Source organism: Opisthocomus hoazin, chromosome 7 (genome assembly GCF_030867145.1).
Source record: "Opisthocomus hoazin isolate bOpiHoa1 chromosome 7, bOpiHoa1.hap1, whole genome shotgun sequence".
Lineage (NCBI taxonomy): Eukaryota > Metazoa > Chordata > Aves > Opisthocomiformes > Opisthocomidae > Opisthocomus > Opisthocomus hoazin.
Window position 1 is genome coordinate 57,329,040 of NC_134420.1, and position 21,820 is coordinate 57,350,859.

The 21,820-nt window shown below is 47.8% G+C and overlaps 1 protein-coding gene across 1 annotated transcript; it reads left to right on the plus strand.

Annotated features, from left to right (window-relative positions):
• Window positions 1-19,222: 19,222 nt before the first annotated feature.
• On the plus strand, window positions 19,223-20,208 carry FAM181A (family with sequence similarity 181 member A). The gene has a single exon (XM_075427136.1). It carries the CDS (start codon window positions 19,223-19,225, stop codon window positions 20,090-20,092), a length of 870 nt encoding a protein of 289 aa, XP_075283251.1. The 3' UTR covers window positions 20,093-20,208.
• Window positions 20,209-21,820: the final 1,612 nt, after the last annotated feature.

Consider the following 21,820-nt stretch of genomic DNA (forward strand, 5'->3'; position numbering starts at 1 on the left):
GGTAACGCTATTTCCCAGCTCGGCCAGAGAAAACTCAGGGGACATGAGGGTTCTGCTGCCCTGCTGGGAAGGCTCCAGAGAGTCTGTGCCCCCTCAGCGGGCCGGGGCTGAAAATGGTCCCAGTGCTTGCCCCAGGGGCATGGAGGCAAGAGGAAGAGATAAAGATGCTCCAACACCTTTTACCTCACCCCACCTGGCACTCCCAAATTGCAGCTGCACACCAGTATGTGGCTGCTGAGCTCAATGTTCAGAAGGCTCTGGTAGAGGGTTTAAAGCAGGTAACTTTAGTTGTGTCCTCAGGATGATCTTCATTTACTTTCAGTTTTATCTGTTAGGAACTCTGGTTCCCAGTCTCCTTTGGTGTAATCACTTTCTTCCGTTCATCTGGGAACAGGGAAAAATTGAATCACAAGCCAGAGAATGTGGTCTTCCTGTACTGAGTTCTTTCTTTGGGTGAAACTTTGCAGCATCCTCAGTGAGATGTTCTTGAGCTTCTTGCATTTTCCAGGCACTTAAAGACACCGTGAATTACAGTGTAACTGAAAAATGAGCCTGTTTCTTAGAAATGAAGTGTAACCAATAGCCCCGGTCTGCTGACTTAATAGAGAAGCTTAACATCATTATATCTGTATTAATAACAAGGCCAGTCAGCCATTAGCAAGAGGAGTTCATTCATTGCCTCTCTCTGACGCTTTCCAGCTTGCTTTTTTCATGGTAAATGAGTGTTGCTTGTGTTCATTTTCTATTCAGATAATTCCCATTAGCAAGATAAACATATGGGTGAGAGACCCTACTTTCCTCTACTTCTAAATAAGAGCTGTTAGCAAGATGATGATAGAAATAATACCAATCTAGGACAGAAGAAAATACAAAAAAACAAAGGGCCCATAGAGAAAGCAGTCCAGGTGCAGAAGAGCAGAGGAGGATAAGGAGTAGGACATGGAGCCCTGACCCAGAGCAGTTCAGGCCTTTCTAGCAGCTCACACCAAGCTAAAAGAGACTCACTAATGGACAGCAGCAGTGAAGGGTCTGGGACACAGAGACAGACAGCTGAACTCACTGGAAGCTTATTGTGTTTAGCTTTATAGCAAGCTCCTAACCAAATCAATATTAGCTGCATATATTCCCACTGGTCTTTCATTCTGCCGCACAATCTTGTTTTGAATAAACATCTCAGCATTTGAGAGACATGTCAGACAGCTTGGATGTATTTCATTGACCAGATGCACTTAATATAATCTGCTTGATGTAACACTGTGAAGGATCTGTTCCATTTTCCTTGTCACCGGCAGATAAGGTGTACTCAACAGGTTAACTCACCTACCCAAAAAAATCACAGCTCTGCTGGAGACTGCGTATTACCAACTCAGCAAAGACATCAGTTTTGAGGTATGTAATAATCGTTTCTCTTCTCCTCACAAAGCTGCTCAGGGGGTAGCTGTGACTCTCTGGGCTGCAAGACTTCATCATGTTTTTTCTCTTGCTCCATTCACCTGCTCCATGGGTGCCAACTAGCCTTTGCACATGATCAGTCAGTGCCGTTGTTTAATCAATTCTTAACTAAATTAAACTCAGCTTGAAGCCTGATGCTTGTTGCAGACCTAAAGAATGATCTGTGTGTTCAAAAGCTTACCTGCTTTTTCCAACTGTATCTGTTGCACCTATAAAATGAATTTCTACACCCTTTTGCCTTGATTCTATCTGCCTGAAGTAGAACAGTGGAAAGTCTGGCAAATGGCTGTTTTTAAGGGAAAGCTATTCAGCTTCTGATGTGTAAAATGCAGATGCAACTAAACAAAGTGCAAACTTCCTTTGTGTCAAATGCACAGCAATCAACTTATTTTTTCTACGAGCCTTCCTGGAAATGGATTATCTAAATCTTCTGCCTGCAAATCAATATTCCCACTACCAAGCGCTCTCTCCAGAGCCAACAAGCATTCAGAATCTTAATGCTCACCACAGCTGCCAAACACCAGGCTGATACGATACGGCTTTTGTACTGGTGATTAGGGCTGCCTGCGCACTGCAAAGAGTGTTTGTAAATATTTGTGAACACCTCCGAACGCTGCTGGATTCATTCATGTTCCTGATCAATATACTACTTTTACAGTATTTGTAGAAAATTTTACACACACACCCCCCCCAATGGTTGGAGAAATAGATTTTCACGACTGAAGCTCAGCCCGTAGAGAAGACTAAATGAAAATGGTCCCAGTGCCAGATGAGGTCCTGGTACATTAAGGCTTCTGTGTATTACAGCGGCAAAAATGATGCTAACTGGTTGATGGGCACACTTGTGCGTTAAAATACAAAAGCAATTTTAGAAAGAAAAAAAGCCTCCTGAAGTTGTTCAATTCTCAGTTGTTCAATTTGTTCAATTTAAAATTGTTTTGCTGTGTTTTTCTTTATTTTCACTCATTTTTTGGTAACAGCTATTCCTGAGAAAGGCATTCAGAGAACAAAATTAGACTCAGTCCAGTGGTGACAATAGGTGTTTAAAAGGTTTTTAAAAGTCACTGTTAAATAAAAAAACCTGGATAATGGCACTGATCATTTTGTAGGTCCAGTTGATTTTTTTTCTTTCAGAAGCTTTGTAAAAGGGGGAAGTTTCATTTAGAGCATTTGGACCAAGTCTGCAATGACATTTTCAAACTCCAATTATTCCCTGTGCAGCTGGCGTGCTGCATTCGCCCCGTGGTGGCTGGCTGCATTGGCCTGGATGTAATCTTGTTTGCATAGTCAGTCACACACAAAACCAAGAATTACCCTACTGTATGAACAGGGTATTCATTATTTGCTACATCCCATTTTAAAGGTTTCATTCACCCAGTCAAGAAACAAAACTGACACGGTGTGACACAGCTGAAGTGATGTAAAATGAATTAACCCATGAGCTGGAACTTGGGTTACCCAAACGGTCCAGGAAATCATGACTTATTCTTAGAGAGAAAAGGAGTTTATTTTAGTCTCCAGGAGTTTCTGACCACTGTGCTTGCATAAATATGAACTAAAGTAATGGCAAGATGAGAAGGAAGAGACTAATGCATCTGCATCAAGCCAGTGAGGCTGCCATGCCAGAAATCCCGGGTAGTATCCAGCCAAGCCTGTCCTAAAGGTGGCACATGAAAGTTAAACCACAAAAATCGTTCAGGGACAGTTTTGTTCCTAGATGTTCTGGGGTCACACCAGGTCAATTCAGCTGATATAATCAGCCTTGCAGACTCTTGATAGATCTATCGCTTCTTCCCTCAAAATACATCTAACAGCATCTCCAATTTGGCCCGCTGAGTTGCTGGCACTGTTAGAGACCCGGCACAGAGAACAGGGTCTGGTCCAGGGTATGGCACAGGGGGGCCACCCCATGTTTGAAGCAATCCTACCTGGTGATAGAGGTGGGACACTCATGTATCTGTGCTGCTTTTCTTAGCAATGGACACTAGATTGCACAGAATGCCAGGTGTGTTCAAAATCTTGGCACAATCTTCTCTGTCGGAAATCCTTTTGTCAGCTTTGCTCTTAGAGTGACATTGCAGAACGACAGCCTTTAACATGTTGTTGATTCTGAAAACAAACTAGGTTAACAATAGCAAATCCCTACAAACTATGAGTAAATCAAATTCCTGAAGATCATGAGAAATTCCATAGAAAATAAAGATTCTGCTGAAAGAGTATTTCCACCTGCAGACTGCTTTTACCAAGCCTTGGCTACTCCTGCTAGTGATCATCTCTGGTCTCTTCTGAACACTTCCGTACCTGGAAGAATGGTTGACAAAATTCCCTTTGTTCTGCCAGAGTCCTCCAAATCTTAAATTGTAAAGAGGTGCACATTGTTTGATTGATATTACTTATTTATTTCTCTTTTCTGTTTTTAGCGAAAGCTGTATCATTGCATAGCCATTTCTCTCTCTCAAGACATTTGTTTTAGGACTCTGCCCAAGTCCAGCTGCAGAAAAAGACAAGTTTGTGAGGGATGTGTGTGTTTGGAAGGAGATCTGACAGCTTGTGAGTTATCTAGGCCTGAAAAGCTGACAATTGGGTTCTGATGTTTGAAATTAATATTACTGGTTTCATTACCAAATAAATCTTTGGAAATGTTCTAGGAGCTGATGGAGTACTTTTTGTGGACAACATTCCTCCTGCTTTCCTCGCCTTTCATTATTTATACCTCCCTGATATTGTACTCCTGGTGTTCCTGGTATCCATTTACTAGAAAACAGGAAAAGGTTACTTTCCATAATAGCTTTTTCGTGTTGCGTAAGGTAGAGTGCAAAATGACTGCTTTTTGGCTGGTAAAAAAGAACAATTTTGCTATTGTCACAAATCACAGTCTGCATTTTACGGTACTGTATCTCTCTGAGCAGCTGCAGTCTAGTGCAGGGATTGCCCTTCTTCAGCAATACGAACGTGTCCTTAAACAGCTGGAGATAAGCACATTCAAAGCCTTACTGAGAACACACCATCGCATTTCCATTGGTAATGAGCAAAACATCTACAGTACTTTCCATCTGAAATGAGCTTTACTGTAAGCTAAAGATACCAGCAACAGAGAAAAAAATGTCAAGTGGGCGGTGGCCTCCTGAAAGCACGATGGCTTTTGCCCCTACACATTAATGATCAAATTCCTCCCTGGGCTATATCCATTAGACACAGATACTTGCACCTACAAAGGAAGTGTTTCTTGTTCCTGGAGTTATAACAGAAATGATTTTGAACCAGAGAAAGGTGTAAGACTGTAAACAGCAGGTATGCTACATGATATGGATATGTAAGAACTACACAGTTTCTGTATGCAGATAGCTCTATTTTAATTTTTTTTTCCTCTTGCTGGATCAAGTTCTGGTTCCTGTGTTTGCATGGAAACTTCTGCCAAGGACTGCATGAGACAACATTCTGTGCAGCAGCGCTGTGTGAGCACAGGCTGTGTTTGATGTTTCTGCTTTAGGATCAGGGCTCGTGGCAGAATCTGAATCCAAGCACCTCCCTGAATCAGTGGGTTTCTGAGCTGCTCCCTGGGGTCACATACAGGCTCCTGTAGATGGCTGCGGCATTGCATTCTTTGGGCAGGGAAAGAGTCCTGTTGGCCACAGATGGGCTGCCAGCATGAGTGAGGCAGGGTGTATTTGAGCCTCCAGGGGTAGGACCCTGCGCTCATCTGCCCCAAATTTACTCTTTATTCAGGAGATGATAAGAAGGGAAGGAAAAGATGACTTGGACATCATTGTGCTCCCCTGATCCTAGGCTGTTTTGGTACAAAAAGCTCCTGAATTGGCTTTATTTCCTTCTGGCTACAGTAATGTTGGAAGCAGCCAAAGAGCCTGCTGAGCAAATACTGATGGCTCCTACCACTTGTTCTGACAGCCTCCCATGTGGAAACAGGGCTGGCTGGCTGGAGTAGGAACAACACCGCTGAGTCGAGACCCCACGAGTAATTCTTACTAAAGAGAATTCTAACCTGAGACATCTTTCCAGCTGTTTTTTTTCATGCTGAATGAATACAAAACCACCCTCCACTCAGTCTCTTTTGCAAATGTACCTGTGGTGTTAGACTCACTGGGATGGAAGAAGTGACCCTACAGCCAAACTTCGGGCTCCACAAGCAACTCTCACAAATGTGGCTGTTTTTCCTTTGCAGGCACAGCAGTGCTGGGACTGGGCTGTGGGCTAGCCACGCTCTCTGGGTTCTTCGGATCAGCTGATGTAGGAAGATCATTTCCCTCTTCCCTCTACAACAAAGTTCCTCAATCCCTGTGCTGTGCGATCAGCCTCCATGGAGATGTGCAACAGGTGAAGCTGAAATGAGGTGTCTGGGTGAAACCTTTGCTTTTCTCTTGTGTCAAACTGCCTCTGGTGCCCCACTGCCCCAGGTCCCCAGATGAGGAGAGGCACCCCTCCGTGGAGAGGAGACAGGCTGATGGCACATTTTTCATGACCCCGTGAGCTCAAATGGGAGGTAATAAAGCTCTGTCTGGATGGATTTACGTGAACAAGCCACCCACTGAAACGCTTCAGCATTTTCAAAAATTCTGATTAAAACGTTGGACTTCACTTCTAGCTCCAAGCAGACAAGGACTGCAAATAAGACATCGCCTCTCTCCTCTCACTCTTCTATTGGGAGAATTTTACATAAATTAAAATTAATGCATTTTTTTGAACTAGGTCAGTGGAATGTAAATGTTCCATTCCAGCGAGGATTATACATCGTAACTCAGTTAAGGGACACACAGCACAGATCAATCCTGCTGCATTTATCAAAGCTGAGATGTGTGGAGCAGAAAGCAACAAAAGTTTTCCTACCAAACAATTCATTGCAGTTGTGAAGGCACATGGGGCTAAGGATGGGAATCTATCTCGCTCCTGGGAACTCTCATAATCTTTGGCTTTTGTCTATGTATCAAACATGTCCTCAGATGTGGTCATGAAATTTGTGTGAATAAAATGAGACAGCAGAAACAGCCCCATCTCAGTGCTTTTTAGCTCCAGCAGGAACATGCCTGCCCTGTGTTTGTAAACCACCCAGAGTAGCTCCAGACCCAGCAGCAAGTTGAGCAAAACTGAATTTGTGCTGCCCCACGAACAGAGAGCTTGGCTGCTCCTGCCACCAGGCCCACATCTGGTTGCTGCCAGCTGTCTGATGCCCTCAACAACTGCCTACCGTGTTTATGCCTTAGACCCCATAGTCAGCCCTGGATGCAGACCCTGGGCAACAGAACTAGTGCATCTGAACCCTTGATGGGGTCTGCAGACCAGCAAACAAGAAAGCATGTAATTTTATGTCTCTCTCTCTCTGGCTTGGATTTCCTCCTGGGCTCCAAATCTGCAATCACATTCACACTCTCATGTACTGAAATAAATGGCCACCTTGACTTCCAGCCACAGTAAGGGAGGCTTCAGAGGCATTTTCAGAACTGGACTCGGGCTTTTGTTTTGATGGGCTCAGTACTGTATATTCTGGTGTAAGAAAAAGTGCTGTGACTAAGACCATAATACAACAGCAACAGAAACAAAATCTTCTTGAAAAAATAATGTGTTTTTTCATGATGGATGACACTTTGAATTATGTTAGGTCCCATTAGAGCAACCTCCTCTTTCTTCTAAAAAAGCATGATGAGTAAATCTTTCTGAGTTGCAGACTTCCTTTTTATGAGCATCAGAAAAAAATTGCTATGAATACAGAATACCCCCAAACAAACTTGTAAATAGTAGGTGGAAGAAAATGGGACTTTGCTTTTCACATGGTTCCAGTACACCCTTTCCTTGCCTCACACTGCACAGTCACACCCAGGACATATTTTCCTGATCCTTCAGATAACAAATGCTCTAGTGAATGAGATGAAAGGTCTCTCTAGTCCAGTATCGCCCCTCAGATGACAGCCTATGTGGATATTTAAAGAAGAACACAAGGACAGGGGAAGTACACAGTGATCTGTACCTGATACCCTCTCTTGGCTTTTGACAACCAACAGTTTCAGGAGTCCCTCAGCTACAGGTTGAATGTGGATTTTTCAGCTTAATAATGGTCCTATATGGCATGACTTTGTCTAAATCTTTTTAAAACTCATTTATATTTCAGCAATAAGTCCCATGGTTTAATGCATCATGTGGAAAATTCCTTCCTTAGGGTTTAGCAGTACTATATGATAATTCAATTTGTTACCCCTAATTCTTGCATTGGAGAAATGCAAGTGAACCTTGTCCTCTTTACCTTCGCCGTGCCATTGGTGATTTTATACACTTATATCAAGTCCCCTCAGATAGTTTTCTTTCCAAACTGAAAAGGCCTAATTAGGTCTTTTCTCAGAAAGAAACTGTTCCAAAACTCTGACCATCCTTGATACCTGTTTTATATCTTTTCTAAAGTTATTAGCTCAGTGCTGTAATACTGTTTCATTGTGTTCTCTCATTCAGCAATTCCTACTATCCAATTTTTCTTTTGACTGTTGCAGGGCAATAAGTGATGTTTTGAGAAACCTCATACCTTAATTTCAGTTACCCAAGATCTTTCTTGAGTGTTGCTATCTAGAGCCTGTCACTGCAGATGTATAAGTAGAGTTATTTTTTTCCCTAAGTGCCTTACTTTGCACTTGTCAATACTGAATTTCATCTGGCACTTCACTGTCAGTTGGTATAAGCTTCTTCTGCAACAGTCAGCTTTAGCTTTGATTATTATGAATAACTTTATATCCTCTGCAAATTTTGCCAGTATTCACCCACTATGACATGCCACAGACAGAGATGGTACACAGCACTGATCCCAGCATATCATATCCCAGTTCTCTGGTAAATCTGCCTGCAGTCCAGAGGAAATGTTGCTTATTCTGTTATTCATACAACTACCTATCACATTACTCACCTTTGATCCTTGGGGTGGAGGCTGGTGTAAACTCTGCATTGGTAGCTCAGCAATTTCACATTTGAGCTCTTTTAGCACACTTAGCTGAATGCTATCTTGTCCTCATGGCTTGATCCAGGCCAATTTATCCAAGAGGCTCTGCTTTCCAGAGGCTGGCTGTGCTTCTCTTTGACCAAAAGTGTTCCACATGGCCATCAAAGCTCCATCCCTGGGAATAATGCAGGTGTAATGACTTGTTTATCAGAAAATGTCAACCTTCTGTATCTTCCAGCAAAACTAATCCCTAAAAGAAGGGCCCTGTACACCTATGTTAAGCTCTTAGACAGCTTGGGCCTGGGGACTCCTTCAGTATCCAAAATTTAAGTTCTATCAATTACAACTGAAGAAATGTTTTACATATATAGCATTGTAAACCTGGAGTGCTGGAACTAGCATTCTCTTGAGCATGTAACACAGTGGAGAAATGTTTTTCTGAGAACTATTGTCCAAAAAAAAGGGAGAGAGGAGGAACTGACTGCTGCTAATCAAATATTATTTTAGTAGAGTTCATCTGAGTAAGTCTCTGTTGACATCTGTAGAGTTGCGTATAAGCTTGTGCTCATGTGTTCCCCTGAACTGTGATCTGTGGCAACACACAGATATGATTATACCACTTCTTGTAAGTGGGAAGGAGACTGCTAGCAGGACAGCAAGATGTGTTTTGACCCTTCCTTTTCCCATTTACTTTCAGTGCAGGCAGCTCTATTTTCTACAGATCTTTCTCTGCTAAGCAGATGCAGAGCTTTGCTTCAGCCAGCCTGGCAGACTAGTAAGCCACTGGTCTCTTCTAGTTTACTTTGTGTCATACCTCTGTCCTAGAACAAACAGCAATCACTAAATTGTGGATTGCCGAAGCTGAGCCAAAGTATTGCATGTACCACTCTGCTGTCCTTGCAGCCCAGCTCCACGACATACTTCATGAAGAAAATAATACAAATTCTGACTAAGTATTTTAGGTATAACAGCCTTTTCAGGTATAAAAGCCTCCTCAGATATAAAAGCCTATTAGATTTCGTTGCTAAGGTGCAAATCGCACTGCAAGTAATAGGCATTTAAGCTACCATTAGAAATAGCTACAAATAGTTCTCATTCACCATGAGCCACTGATTATAGAATTTTGTGAGTGAAGCAGTACTTTAAAGCATCATCTATCTGGATTATTTTCCATGGTCCCCATGACATATCAGACCAGGCTCCCCAAGACCACTGTCTCTCATGTGGAGCTCTGCACACGCCTGGCAGCTTGATGCACAGATTGAACTTGTGTAACAGTGACAGACTTTTGTATGTACCAGATCCACTGGAGGCAGAAAGAAAAGGAGACAAATGATAGACTTGGCATCAGAGCTGAAAAATTGGTTTGGCCACCCAACTTGGACAATATATTCTTGTCGCTATTTGTCATAAACAAATAAAATATTCAATTTTTTTCTTTATTAGCGTTCTCTCTGCAAAAGATGGTCAAAGAGACTGTGTTAGGGCCAATAAACATTCTTATGATTTTTTTTTTAGTCGTTTCAGCATATTGGTCTCTTGTTCTAAGTCCTTCACATTCTTCAGGAACACATACCAAACCCTTCTGCCTCCTGTCAACACCCACATATAGGATCCCAGTGGACATAAACACCGTGATATCCCAGACAAGCAGAGTGCTAAACTGCTCCAAGCACCCAGCTTTTATGTTTTGGACAGAAAACTCATGGGACAATCTAATCTGGCACCTGCAGAAATCCATGCCCAGTTCAAATTTGTCTTCAGCGGGAGTAATGATCCCAGAACTGCTGTAGCAAACACCCGAGCTCCAGCAGAGACTGATTCTGATCACTGATGCTTCGGTTAATATTGGCTTTGTGATTTGTTCAATTTCTTCACTGCAGCTCTGACTTTCCTCAGAAACTCTTCGTGATGCTTTATGAATGCAGGCTTGGTCCCGAAGAGCTGAACCTGAGTGCCTGGAAAGTGCCAAGCACACTCAGGCACCATTGAACCGAGGGAGCTTTAAGGCTGCTCAGGCTTTCGCTCAGACCTCTTCGAACCTTTCGCTTCTGCGAGGGACTCCTGAACACAGGAGCCTCCTGCGTTTGCCTTCAATGGCTTCTCCTGCTGCGCATCGTCTAAGCAGCAGCGCTGTGTCAGGGGAACACCTCCCAGGTGCACCCCGGGATCGAGGCGTAAAGGGTGAGAAGACGGGAAGGGAATCTTGGATTTATTAAGGAGGAACTACTGGAGAAAGTCCACTGGAGGGCTACGAGGATGATGAGGGGACTGGAGCATCTCTCCTACGAGGAAAGGCTGAGGGAGCTGGGCTTGTTCAGCCTGAAGAAGAGAAGGCTGAGAGGGGACCTTATAAATGCTTATAGATATCTTAAGGGTGGGTGTCAGGAGGATGGGGCAACTCCTTTCAGTAGTGCCCAGTGACAGGACAAGGGGCAATGGGCACAAACTGAGGCACAGGAAGTTCCGTCTGAACATGAGGAAGAACTTCTTCCCTCTGAGGGTGACGGAGCACTGGAACAGGCTGCCCAGGGAGGTTGTGGAGTCTCCTTCTCTGGAGATATTCAAGACCCGCCTGGACAAGGTCCTGTGCAGCCTGCTGTAGGTGACCCTGCTTCGGCAGGGGGGCTGGACCAGATGATCCACAGGGGTCCCTTCCAACCCCTGTCATTCTGTGACTCTGTGATTACCAATAACAATTAAAACCGTGATGTTGGCTTTTCTGGCTGGAGTAACGGTGTTTCTTTGGCTGCTGCTGCTGCTGCTGCCCAGTCCGGGACCAGCGCCAGGAGGATCACAGCTGCTCTGGTTGCGACAACAGCAAAGAGCCGGTCGGGGCCGGTAGCCGTTAGCCGGTGCCCGTGAGGCGGGCGCCGGTCGGGGCCGGTCGGCGAGAGGCGGGAGCGGCGGCGGTCCCGGCCGGGTCCCACAGCGCCCTCTAGCGGCGGCGGCGCGGCAGCCCGGCGGCGCGGGCCGCTGAGCTGCCCCCGCGTGCGTCTGAAGGGCCGCCCGGGGCCGAAGGGCCCCGCTGGCAGCTCCGCGCTGCAGAGCGCCGGGAGAGCGTGCAGACCTGCTCCGCGAGGAGGGGGTCGTTCGTCGGTTATTTCTAGCTGTCGTCGGTTAGAAGGGGTTTTTTTCCTGTTTGGCAATAATGAACCATGTCATTTCCAACTTTGTTTCGAGAGAGAGAGAAACGAAAAGAGTAGTTAGAGTTAGTTTTTGTTCTCTGTGTTGATGTTATGTATGAAGTGTCTCAAACAAGCATGGGTCCGAGGGCAACTTGTGCTGCACAACGACGGTCTGAGCCAGGGCTGCAGTGCCGCAGAAGCTCAGCGTGTTACAGCCTGTGAGACCCTCCAGCGCCAGGAGAGGAAGGAGATCGAAGGCACGCTTCTTCATAGAGGAGAATTATTAAGGCTGGGAAAGACCTCCAAGATCATCAAGTCCAACCATCAACCCATCACCACCATGCCTGCTAAACCGTGCCCTGAAGGGCCACATCTACAAGTTTTTTGAACACCTCCACGGATGGTGACTCCACCACTTCCCAAGGCAGCCTATTCCAATGCTTCACAACTCTGCCAGTGAAGATATTTTTCCTAATATCCAGTCTAAACCTCTCCTAATGCAACTTGAGGTCCCTCATGCTCAGACGCGACCTTGCTGACCCTCCACGGGGGTGGCAAAGGTGCTTCAAGAGAAGCTCAGCCTCTCAACTCCCCCGGCGCTGAGCCGACGCACCCACAAGTCTGCGGGTGATGTTCGCCCACCAGCCAAACCAAAGCTCCCGCCCTGCACCCCACAGGGTGTTTCAGCAGTGCTGGTGGGCAGATGCTGTGTCTCGAAATGCGACGAGAGAGGCAGGTGGAAGGAAATGTTGGGGGTACAACCCCACGCTGGCGCCTCGCTGGAGAGCCAGACAGCCACGGGGGCCAGCTCCGGGCAGCGCTGCCGGGGGCTGCCAGCACCCCGTCCCGCTCCAAGGGCTGCCCGGCTGTGGGGCAGGGGCGAGAGTCCCCTGCTGAGGAAATGCAGGTGCAGGAGTGACAGGGGTGGGCTTCTGGCTGCACCCAAGCTGGAGAGCCTGGCACAGATTTCTCTGCAGAAACGTACACGTGGAGAAGCCCCGTCCAAGACAGCGGAGCAGGGAGCAGGGCTGTGAGCCCGGCCAGAATGTGGACAGGAGGAACACTACCCTGCTGCGTGGCACAGCTCTTCTGTACCGTAGGCGTGAGATCCAGACTCATCCCCTGTCCAGACCTCACTGTCCATTTCTTTTTTTGCAGCTTGTAAGAGGTCTTCGCCTTTTCACATGCTCATATTCGTGTCTGTATTCTTTTAATCCTTTTTGCAGAGCTATTTCTCATCACAGAAGCTCTGTGTAGCATTTGGCACTGAAGTTGTCTCTGATCTTGAACTACTTAATTACTCCAGAATTATGTAAAGAAACCTATATTTGGCCCTGCTGCTTCTTCTCAGTGCATACCTGCTGTGTCGGGAGGCAGGATTTAAACCTCCAGAAGGACCAAACCAAAGCCAGGCTCATTTTTAAACATTGTCTGATTTACCAGAAAGAGAGGCAGTGAAAGGCAGGATGGGCTTTGATCATGCCTAATTATGGAGTATAATATTGGGTACAAGGATACAATATTGCCATGGGTAGTTTTTTCTGCCCAGAAAAACAAAATTTTCCCTAAAGAAACAGCTGTGTCCTGCCTTCAGCCTGCAGAAGAATGGCATTAGTCACGTGCGGTCCAACACGTAGCACAGTTGCAAAGTTCGCGCTGTGAGACTGACAGGAGCTATTCATATCGGCCCCCCCCATCTGCCTGAATGGCAGGCTGCGGGCTAGCAGCCGCCCCCCCCCCCCTGCCTCTGCGAGGCCTCGGCACATGGTGCCTGCTCAAAGTCTGTCCCCAAGCGCAGAAAATCGGGGGTTGAAAGCAAAGAGAGGATGTCACTCAGGTCAAAGCAGCTTGTCAGGAGGAAAAAATAAAGGGCGGGGGGAAAGAGTCAAAGCTTCCTTTGGTGGGAGTGCCAGGTTGCTCTTCTCCTGAGAGCAGAGGTGTTGGCCCCAAAAAGCAGGTGAGGAGGGAGAGCAAAGGGGATGACTGGACAACATGAGTCTGGGGAGAAATCCCATATTCTCCCTCCTTCTCCCCTTCCTGAGCTCAGATCTCCGGGACAGGACCAGGCTGTGTGAGGGTCAGTGCCAGGGCAAGACGTCCCCGCTGCTGTCTGCAGCGCCTGCCTGCTGGGGTACGGGAAGGGATGCCGAGGGCTTTGGCTGCATCCCTGTGCACACACTGTCAGACATCCCTTGGGGGCTGGTGGCAGGGACCACAGACCTGCAACCATGGTCACTGTTTGCCTGTCCCAGATGTCCTTTGAGTCCTCGGACTGCTAGCTTGGCCCGCACCATTTTTTTCACAGATGAATTTAATTCTCAGAAATATTTATGAAGGTAACTTGGAAGTTTTTCTCCCTTTTAAAATAAATCTGCAGGTTCTGGGATGGGAAAGCTTACGTCCCAGGCTGGGGACAGGCTCTGAGTCCAGAGGACAACTTGTCTGGAGGTCTGAACATCATCAATACCCACCTTGGGTGATGTCCTACAGGACCCATCCTGGGGCCTAGGAAGGTCAGACCGGCTGGAGGGGGATTTTCGTCCTATGACCTGTTTTTCCTGCTCATTTCCAGATGTGGACCTCACTCCTCATGGCAAAAATTCCTGCTATCGATGCCTGAGGTGCATGGCCCAATATTACTAGAATCCTTTCCCCTCCCATTGAGTTCACTCCTAAGGTCACCCAGTTCTTGCTGTATGAAGTGAAGTACCAGCTTCCTTTTTTATGCCATCAGTACATCATTAACATCCATCCACTTCAGTCATTGTCAATAAGAAATCTCAACTCAGGACCACCGAGGAAGAGCTTTAGTGGTTTTCCTCCATCGCAGTACTTCTTCTCTCCAGGCCAGTACTTCTGGTTCCACCATGCGCCATCACCACCTTCCCTCAGGCTCCTGGCTCTCCTCAGAATGCTTATCCTTACCTTCATGCTCGCTCTCTTTCCAAGTGCAAAGGAAGAACAGAAACTGAAGAAATAGAAGGTAAGCGAAAAAGTATCATGCAACTGAAATGTCTTTGCTTTTATCTGCATCTAATGGACAAAGAAAAGCGATGATTCACGTGGCCCATCTGGGAATTTTCCAGTTTATTTTCTTACCATGTTTCAACACAATTGAAGCCTCATTTTCCCTTTGCTTCAAAGTGCACATTAGCTAGGCTCAACAAGGAGTCACAGGATTGTGACCCAAATGGGGAAAAATAGTTGACATTTTCCATGAAATAATGTCTTGTTTTTTCCTCTCCTCTCCTCTCCTCTCCTCTCCTCTCCTCTCCTCTCCTCTCCTCTCCTCTCCTCTCCTCTCCTCTCCTCTCCTCTCCTCTCCTCTCCTCTCCTCTCCTCTCCTCTCCTCTCCTCTCCTCTCCTCTCCTCTCCAGACAAACAAGTAAAACCTCTAGGGAATTTCTAAAGAAAATCTTTTGACCATTGTTAAGAAGCCTTGTTTTTTAAGTAGAAATCTGAAAGTTGGTGTTTTGGGCTTTTCTAAATTAATGCAGATTGACTAGTTTTAACATCCATGGGGAAGAGATGAGGATAACAGCGCTTACCATACAGACGTGTACCTCAGAGAAATATATTTACCCCAAATCACGGAGGGCAAGCAGCCACCCAGAGCTGATTTCAGTCCAGGCTTGCCCAGAAAGTGTATCATGTGATACAGAGAGTTATTATCCTGACAGTGGGGTGAACCCTGTGACAACCCCTATTTCTCAGGCTAAGGTGGAAAAAAAAGCTCTGTTTTAGGGAAGGAAAAAGAATTGTGAGTAAACTTGTGTCAAAATAGTGACTTGTGTATCATCTCCGTACCGCTCAGCTGTTCACAGAGCTGCTCTTTGCTTTACAGACTGTTGAAATCACGGCAGCAATTTGGGTGTTCATGCTGTTTGAACTGCTCAGCGCACTGACGGCGGAGGGACCCCTACCCCAGCTAATGGTGTGCGTTGGGGTTGGTGGGTCTGCTCGCATGGTCCAGGCCAGCCTGATGCTAGAATACCTTTGCTGAATGGGCCCCCCAGCCTGGAAATAGGCTGTGGAAGGTTTTGGTGTAGAAGTGGCTGAAGGTTGGCATCATTTACAATGAGTGACAGTTTAAAAACACTTCACAGGTATTTTTGTGTAAGAAAATCTTTTTTTCTCTCTCTCCTTTATTCAGTCTTGAAGGAAATACTGGAAGTTTAGGAGAGACCCGGCTGCAACTTTGAAGTGAATGGATTTATTCTTGTGCTTTGCTTAAAAAAAGGAGTTAGAAAACTTTACATACCAAAAATTCCCAAGAAGACAGCTGTCAAGGGGTGACACGTCGGATATGAAGTGGCTCTCCAGCTGGTCCCTGTCTGCATGCTGGGAAGGCATGTGGAGACATTTTTTCAATTGCTGTACTAGTTTGACATGTTCACAGTGGAAAATGATGTATCATTCTTGAGCCTTTGGTTGGTGGACACTTCAAAGTGCATTGGATCCTTGGAGAGGAGTGCCCTATTGTTAATTGTTCCTTTCACATGTACATTGGGATGAACATGGTGAGAGCAGCGAGGAACAAAAGGGCTCCGGTGGCGTCTTAGAGAAAACCCTGTGCAGCTCAACCTGAGTCTGACCTTGAAAGGGTGGGTTGCTCTGGTTTTTAAATCCCTCTCGCCGCTTCATTCCCGTCTGGCTCCCCACCGTTACCCAGCTGCAGGGGAACGGGATGCTGGAGCAGCGAGAGCAGTGGGGCACGGGGAGCCCCTCCACCCCTGCCATGTGTTGCCCAAGGAGCCGCATCCTGGGCAAGAGTCCCTCCAGGAGGGGATGGGCACGGCTGGAGTCTGGGGGCTTGGAGAGGGCTGCTGCAGTGGCTGTGCTGGAGGGTTGTGGGGTTTCCCTCATCTTCCAGTAAGCAGGCAGGCCATTTTGACCCTCCTCAATCTGACTGGCCCACTAACCCTCAGACTCAGAGAACAGCCCAGTGGTCTCGAGCACTATGATTGGATATAGGGTCTCACAATACGTGGCATGAGTTTCCCAGGCCTCTGAGGACACAGTTCATTAACATCTTGAGACAATTCTTTGCTTTCCAGGCACTTGTCCTGTGTTTCTCTGTCTCTCCCTCTCACACCCTTGGGCAACCAACTAAATCTATTAAGAGACTGCACTGTGCAACTGGTGTCCAGGTTGGCTTCAAATGCTCAAGCACAGGAGGCACCTGATTCCTGAGAACAGAGATGTGATCCCTTAGTATGCATGTCTTTCAGTGAGCTAGACAAAATCTCTCCCTGCAGCCTCAGCTGCACAGAATGAACTGTGTTGGGTCACAGGGAGGCCAGGCCTTGGCTAGCACATCCCGAAACAGATCCTCAGGCAGGTGACTGGAAATTGTCTGTGTCCCCTCGTCCTTAATGAGCCGAATGGAGAAGACGGTGCAGAGATTTCCATGCTGGTGTGAGGCAGATGATAGAGGCTGCAGGCAGGGCTAGCTGCCCCAGGTGTCCCTGGGAGTGAACTGCTTTGAAATAGAAATGGAGAAGACAGAGGCACATCTGCGGTGGCAAATCAACCACCGTGTTACAGCTCACTGCGGTGCCAAAGGCTCTGTAGCACCTTCTGCGGCCCCAGGGTCTCCCTAGACCTGAAACACCTGAGCTGGGGCACTGACACGTGTGGCTCCGGCCAGACTGGGAGAAACAATGCGAATAGGGATGGCAGCACTGAGCGCACCAGTACGGGGAAACTGAACAGTCGTCCCTGAGGCCTCTGCCCAGAGTTTGGTATGGTGGCCCAGTATGGATTTGTCCTTCTCCGAGGAAAATGAGACTAATAGAAATACAATAAAATAAATGTAAAATGTAGCTGTTTTCAACCCTCAGCACTGAGGCCTTTGACACCTCACATCCGTGAGTTAGATTGTACTTGCAAAAGGGCTTGGACTTCAGTCCCTGCATTCAGCAAAGCATGCGTGGGTTTGGTCCAGAGCTGGCAGCATCTCCCTGATGGTGGGCGCACGTGGTGTGCCTCCCTCTCCTCTCTTCCCAACCCCAGGGCGCTGAAGGCTGGAGAGCGGGAGCAGTGCTGCTCTGGCCGCGGGAGGCCGCAGGTCCTGGGCTGGTCTGTCATCTGTGTGTCTGGTGTGTGCTGAAGGCAACCCTTCTGCTCACCTCTTCCTCCAGCTCCCGGTTTTACCCTGCTATTGAGTTATTGCCACCCCTTAAGGACAAGCCTGTGAGAAGGCGGAGGGCTCGCATAACTCTGGATCAGTAAAGGAAGCAGCTCAATTAGCATTTCACACGCCTTTTCTTCCCTCTCTTCTTACCTTCCCTGCAGCGGGCATGCTTTCCCCTTAAAGGATTGTCCTGTTTCTGCTCCTTGCCAGCGTTGGCAGGGTGACAGTAGTCGAGTGTGCAAACTTGTGCTATTGTCCCCAGGCCAGGGGGAGTCATGGAGACCCACTAATATGACACAGGAAAATGTTTGCTGATGGCAATTCTATGGGCTTTGTCTAACTCTTTCTCCATCATGACGACTCGATTTAAGTCTCTAACTGTTTGACTACAGATGCAAGAGTACTATCCAACTCCATCCTTTTGTCCGGGTAGTTTGAATGGGTAATTCAGCTTTTGTGTAACTCAATTGAGGGGGCAAACATAAAGACAAGATTCTTGAGCGCTCAAGCTCCCTTTCCATGGATATCTGCACATCTCTTTAGAGATTTGTTCCTTTCCTACCTTTTTCTGACATCATCCTCCCCTTAAAAAAAAAAACAAAAAACAGGCTCTGATGGGGAATGGTTAAAAGTAGGCTAGCCCGGTCCCCTGTATTACATTGTCCTGTGCCAATGAAGCATGGTTAGTATCAGCCCCCAGACAGCTTTGGGGAGTGTGGAGAAAAGGGTGCCTAACTTTCCTAACTCATCCTCAGCATTTTTGCTTCAGATTTGGTCATTTTTAAAAAGAAAGGCCTTGGTAGGAGTGAAGACAATAGGGGAGAATGGTAGAAATTGGGGGGAAATGATTGTATTTATTAGCTGTCTTTCTGTGGCTGTCCCCATGGCGACAATTTGTGATGGCAAAGAATGCGAGGAGGGGAGGCTGATGCCTGATTGGGATGCTTTGTATTTGGCAAAGTGGCTTCTGATTGGCCTGGGAGAGCCCCGAACTCGCCGGAGTCGATATTCATTCAGCTTGCTCAAGTGCTTGCTAAACTGCATCCAAACACTGGCGGGCCCCGGCTGCCTCCGCTGAGGTTGGCGGTGTGTAACCTGCCTAACGAGATTAGCGGGGAAGGGGCTCTTCTCCGCCGCGACGCCGCAGCCGCCAGCACCGGCGAGAAAGCCGCCGCGCGCCGGGTGAGTGTCCGCGCTGCCTTGCAGAGAGTCGGGAGCAGCCGCCCCGGCTTCTTTCCACCTAAGCGCTAATGAGATTAGAGGCCGGGCTGGCCGGCGTTCGCGAACCGGTTCCCGTGCCGGTGCGTGCCGGGGCAGCGGTGCGGGGCGGTGGGCAGCGGGCGCGCGGCGGCTCCGTCGGGAGTTTGCCAGCATGGAGGTGAGCTGACGGACAACTTGTTTGCGTTGCTGAGAAGATTGACATGTCCCCCCACCCTCCCTCCATCTGCTTGGTGCTATTTGAACCCAGGCTTCCCGCTCTTAAGTCTGCCCGTCGTGTTTCGCAGGTTTGCCGAGGTTTGTCCGAAGGCGGATATAAAATTTTCATGGGAAATTCTGCACGGCGCATCCAGTGAGATGGCATCGGACAGCGAGGTAAAAACCCTGCTGAACTTTGTCAACCTGGCCTCCAGCGACATCAAAGCAGCTCTGGATAAATCGGCCCCTTGTCGCCGGTCGGTTGACCACAGAAAATACTTGCAGAAGCAGCTCAAGCGGTTTTCTCAGAAGTACTCGCGGATCCCTCGATGCCACCCCAGCAAACCCCCTGAGTGTGGCTGGCGCAGGGGGGCAGAGGACCGGGGCCGTGGCCCCCAGCCCGAGGCACCTGACCCCAGTCGGCATGGTGGGGCTGCCACTGAGACGGTGCTGCAGACAGCCAAGGTGGAGGAGAGCCTCACCGGGGAACGGGTTTCACCAGAGCAAAACCCCAAGGCTGCCAGGCCGGACCAGGTGCCCATGAGGAAGCGACAGCTCCCCGCATCCTTCTGGGAAGAGCCGCGGCCGGCCCAGAGCCTGCCAGCCAGGGCCTTTCCTGCCGGCCCCGAGGGGCTCCTGGCCCCCAGAGACCCTCCCGTCTACGAGGGGAAGAAAAGCAAACGGAGCTCAGACGCTGCCGGCCCAGAAAGCCCCCCTGAGCCTGCCCCGCACGCCGGGGAGAAGGACCCTGCCGGGGTCCTCTCGGGCCGTGCGGGTGCCTGGACCTGCTGCCCCTTCCCCTGCCCCGGGCCGGGGGTGTACCAGCCCCCAGGCGCGCTGCCCCCGTCGCCCTTCCCGGGGCTGGGGCTGTGGAGGAAGAGTGCGGCCACGCTGCCGGCGGAGGTGCCACACTTCTGCAAGGAGGCCGATGGCGCGGGGCAGAAACTCTACAGGCCCATGGTTTTGAAACCCATCCCCACCAAGCCCGCCGTCCCCCCGCCGATCTTCAATGTTTTTGGCTATCTTTAGCCATGGTGGGTCTCAGGTCGCTCCTGAGAGAGCATGGAGGTGCCTGCTCGGGCACTGGGCGCGAGCTGCCGGCGGCGTGGGGCGGTGAGGTGGGAGGCCGGCAGTCGCACCCTCTTCCTTGTGAGCGGGCTGGAGCGAATTAGTAACTGTTGGGCAGCTGCTCGGGCTCCACTCTCCTCTCAGTACACGGGTGTAAATTGGGAATAAGCCTTACGAAGCTGGTGGCATGGAGCGTGAGGCAAACCGGGGCTCTTTCATCGACGGGCATTGTCTAAGCCGCGGCGAGCGGGGCTGCAGGCCATTCATAGCTGCACTTGTAACACCTAGGAGACCTCCTCCATGTGGGAACATCTTTCCGAGGTTGCCCTGCAGCAGCAGCAGCGAAATGGAATGAATTAGACCCATTCAAAGAGTTTTTGTACTTTAAAGTAATTCCTGAGAAGTCAAGATATTCAGGTCACTTCCTTTTGCGTGCAAGAGACTGGAAGGACAGTATTTAATGTAGAAACCATTCTTGTGAATTGATTTAAGCTCTTCTTGATGTAAATACTGAGATAATTAAAAGAAAAAATTAAGGGAAGAAAGGAGGTAATTTTATTTTGGTGATTCTGCAAGTGCGGTCTGTTCATGTTTGCCCCACCAGCTAGACACAGGTTTGACTTGCCACTGGTGGGTAGTTATGAGGGCTGAAATCTCTGCCTATTCAGAGTGATGCAAATCAAAATTAATTCTTCTGGGGCTGGGAAATCACCTAGTGTTAAGCTGGTGCAAACAGAAGCAGGGTGAAATTCCACATCAGAAATTGTTCTGCATCAACAGAACAAATGAGAAATTTTATAATTAGTTGAATACAAAACCATAAAATGCATAGAAGAAAAAAGTGTATAGAATAGCCTGCCTTGGTTTCTGGCTCACAGACATCTTTTATTTTGCCTCATTTTAAGATGCTATCACAAGACCTGGCTGCAAATGATTTTCCCAGTATTTTCGCAATCATTTCAACAAATTGGCATTAGAAAAGTTAATAGGGGATTTTTTAAAGTTAGATTTCTCTTAAACCCATGGAGAAAGTTGTGCTAAGGCACAGAACGTGAAATCTGAAATGTTTTATACTGCAGGCCTATGTATCTATTCAGTTACACTGGAGTAAATCACTGAGGTCAAGAGAAGTGCATTATGGAGGGAAAAAGTGCTGGAGAATGGACACCTGTGATCTCCCAGGGCCTGAACCTGCTCTCACTGAAGCTAAGGGGACCTTTCCCCAGGACTCAATCAAAAGTGGCCATGATCGGCGTGGTCTCTGGCTGGTGTAGCTCCCTACGACTCTTGGTATCTCCATAAGGGGAAAAACAGGCAAAACTTCTTTCGACAGCATTGCAGTCGTGAAAAAAATATCTTCTTAAGGAACTGTAGAGTATCATTTTGGATCTTCTGATGGGTCGTGGTGTTATATAACACCGTTGCAACTTTCATTAGGATATGACCTACTCTCAGGCTAAAAATAGCTCATTCTCTCCCCAAACCTCACAGTATATCCCACCAGTGTTTACTTTTATGGATACAATGGCTGCAACAGTCCAGCAGACCAAACGTAGAAACAGAGAAGGCTTTCATTGTTTTCTCCCTGCTACCAGCATTTAATATATCTATAAAGCCTGTATAGACTATTCCTGTAGGAGACAGAGAAGGAAATACCTTTGGGAGCACATACATGCAAGGTGCAAGGTG

What these genes read in the sequence shown, in the direction of transcription:
- FAM181A (XM_075427136.1), top strand. Translation starts at nt 19,223, where the DNA reads ATGGCATCGGACAGCGAGGTAAAAACCCTGCTGAACTTTGTCAACCTG.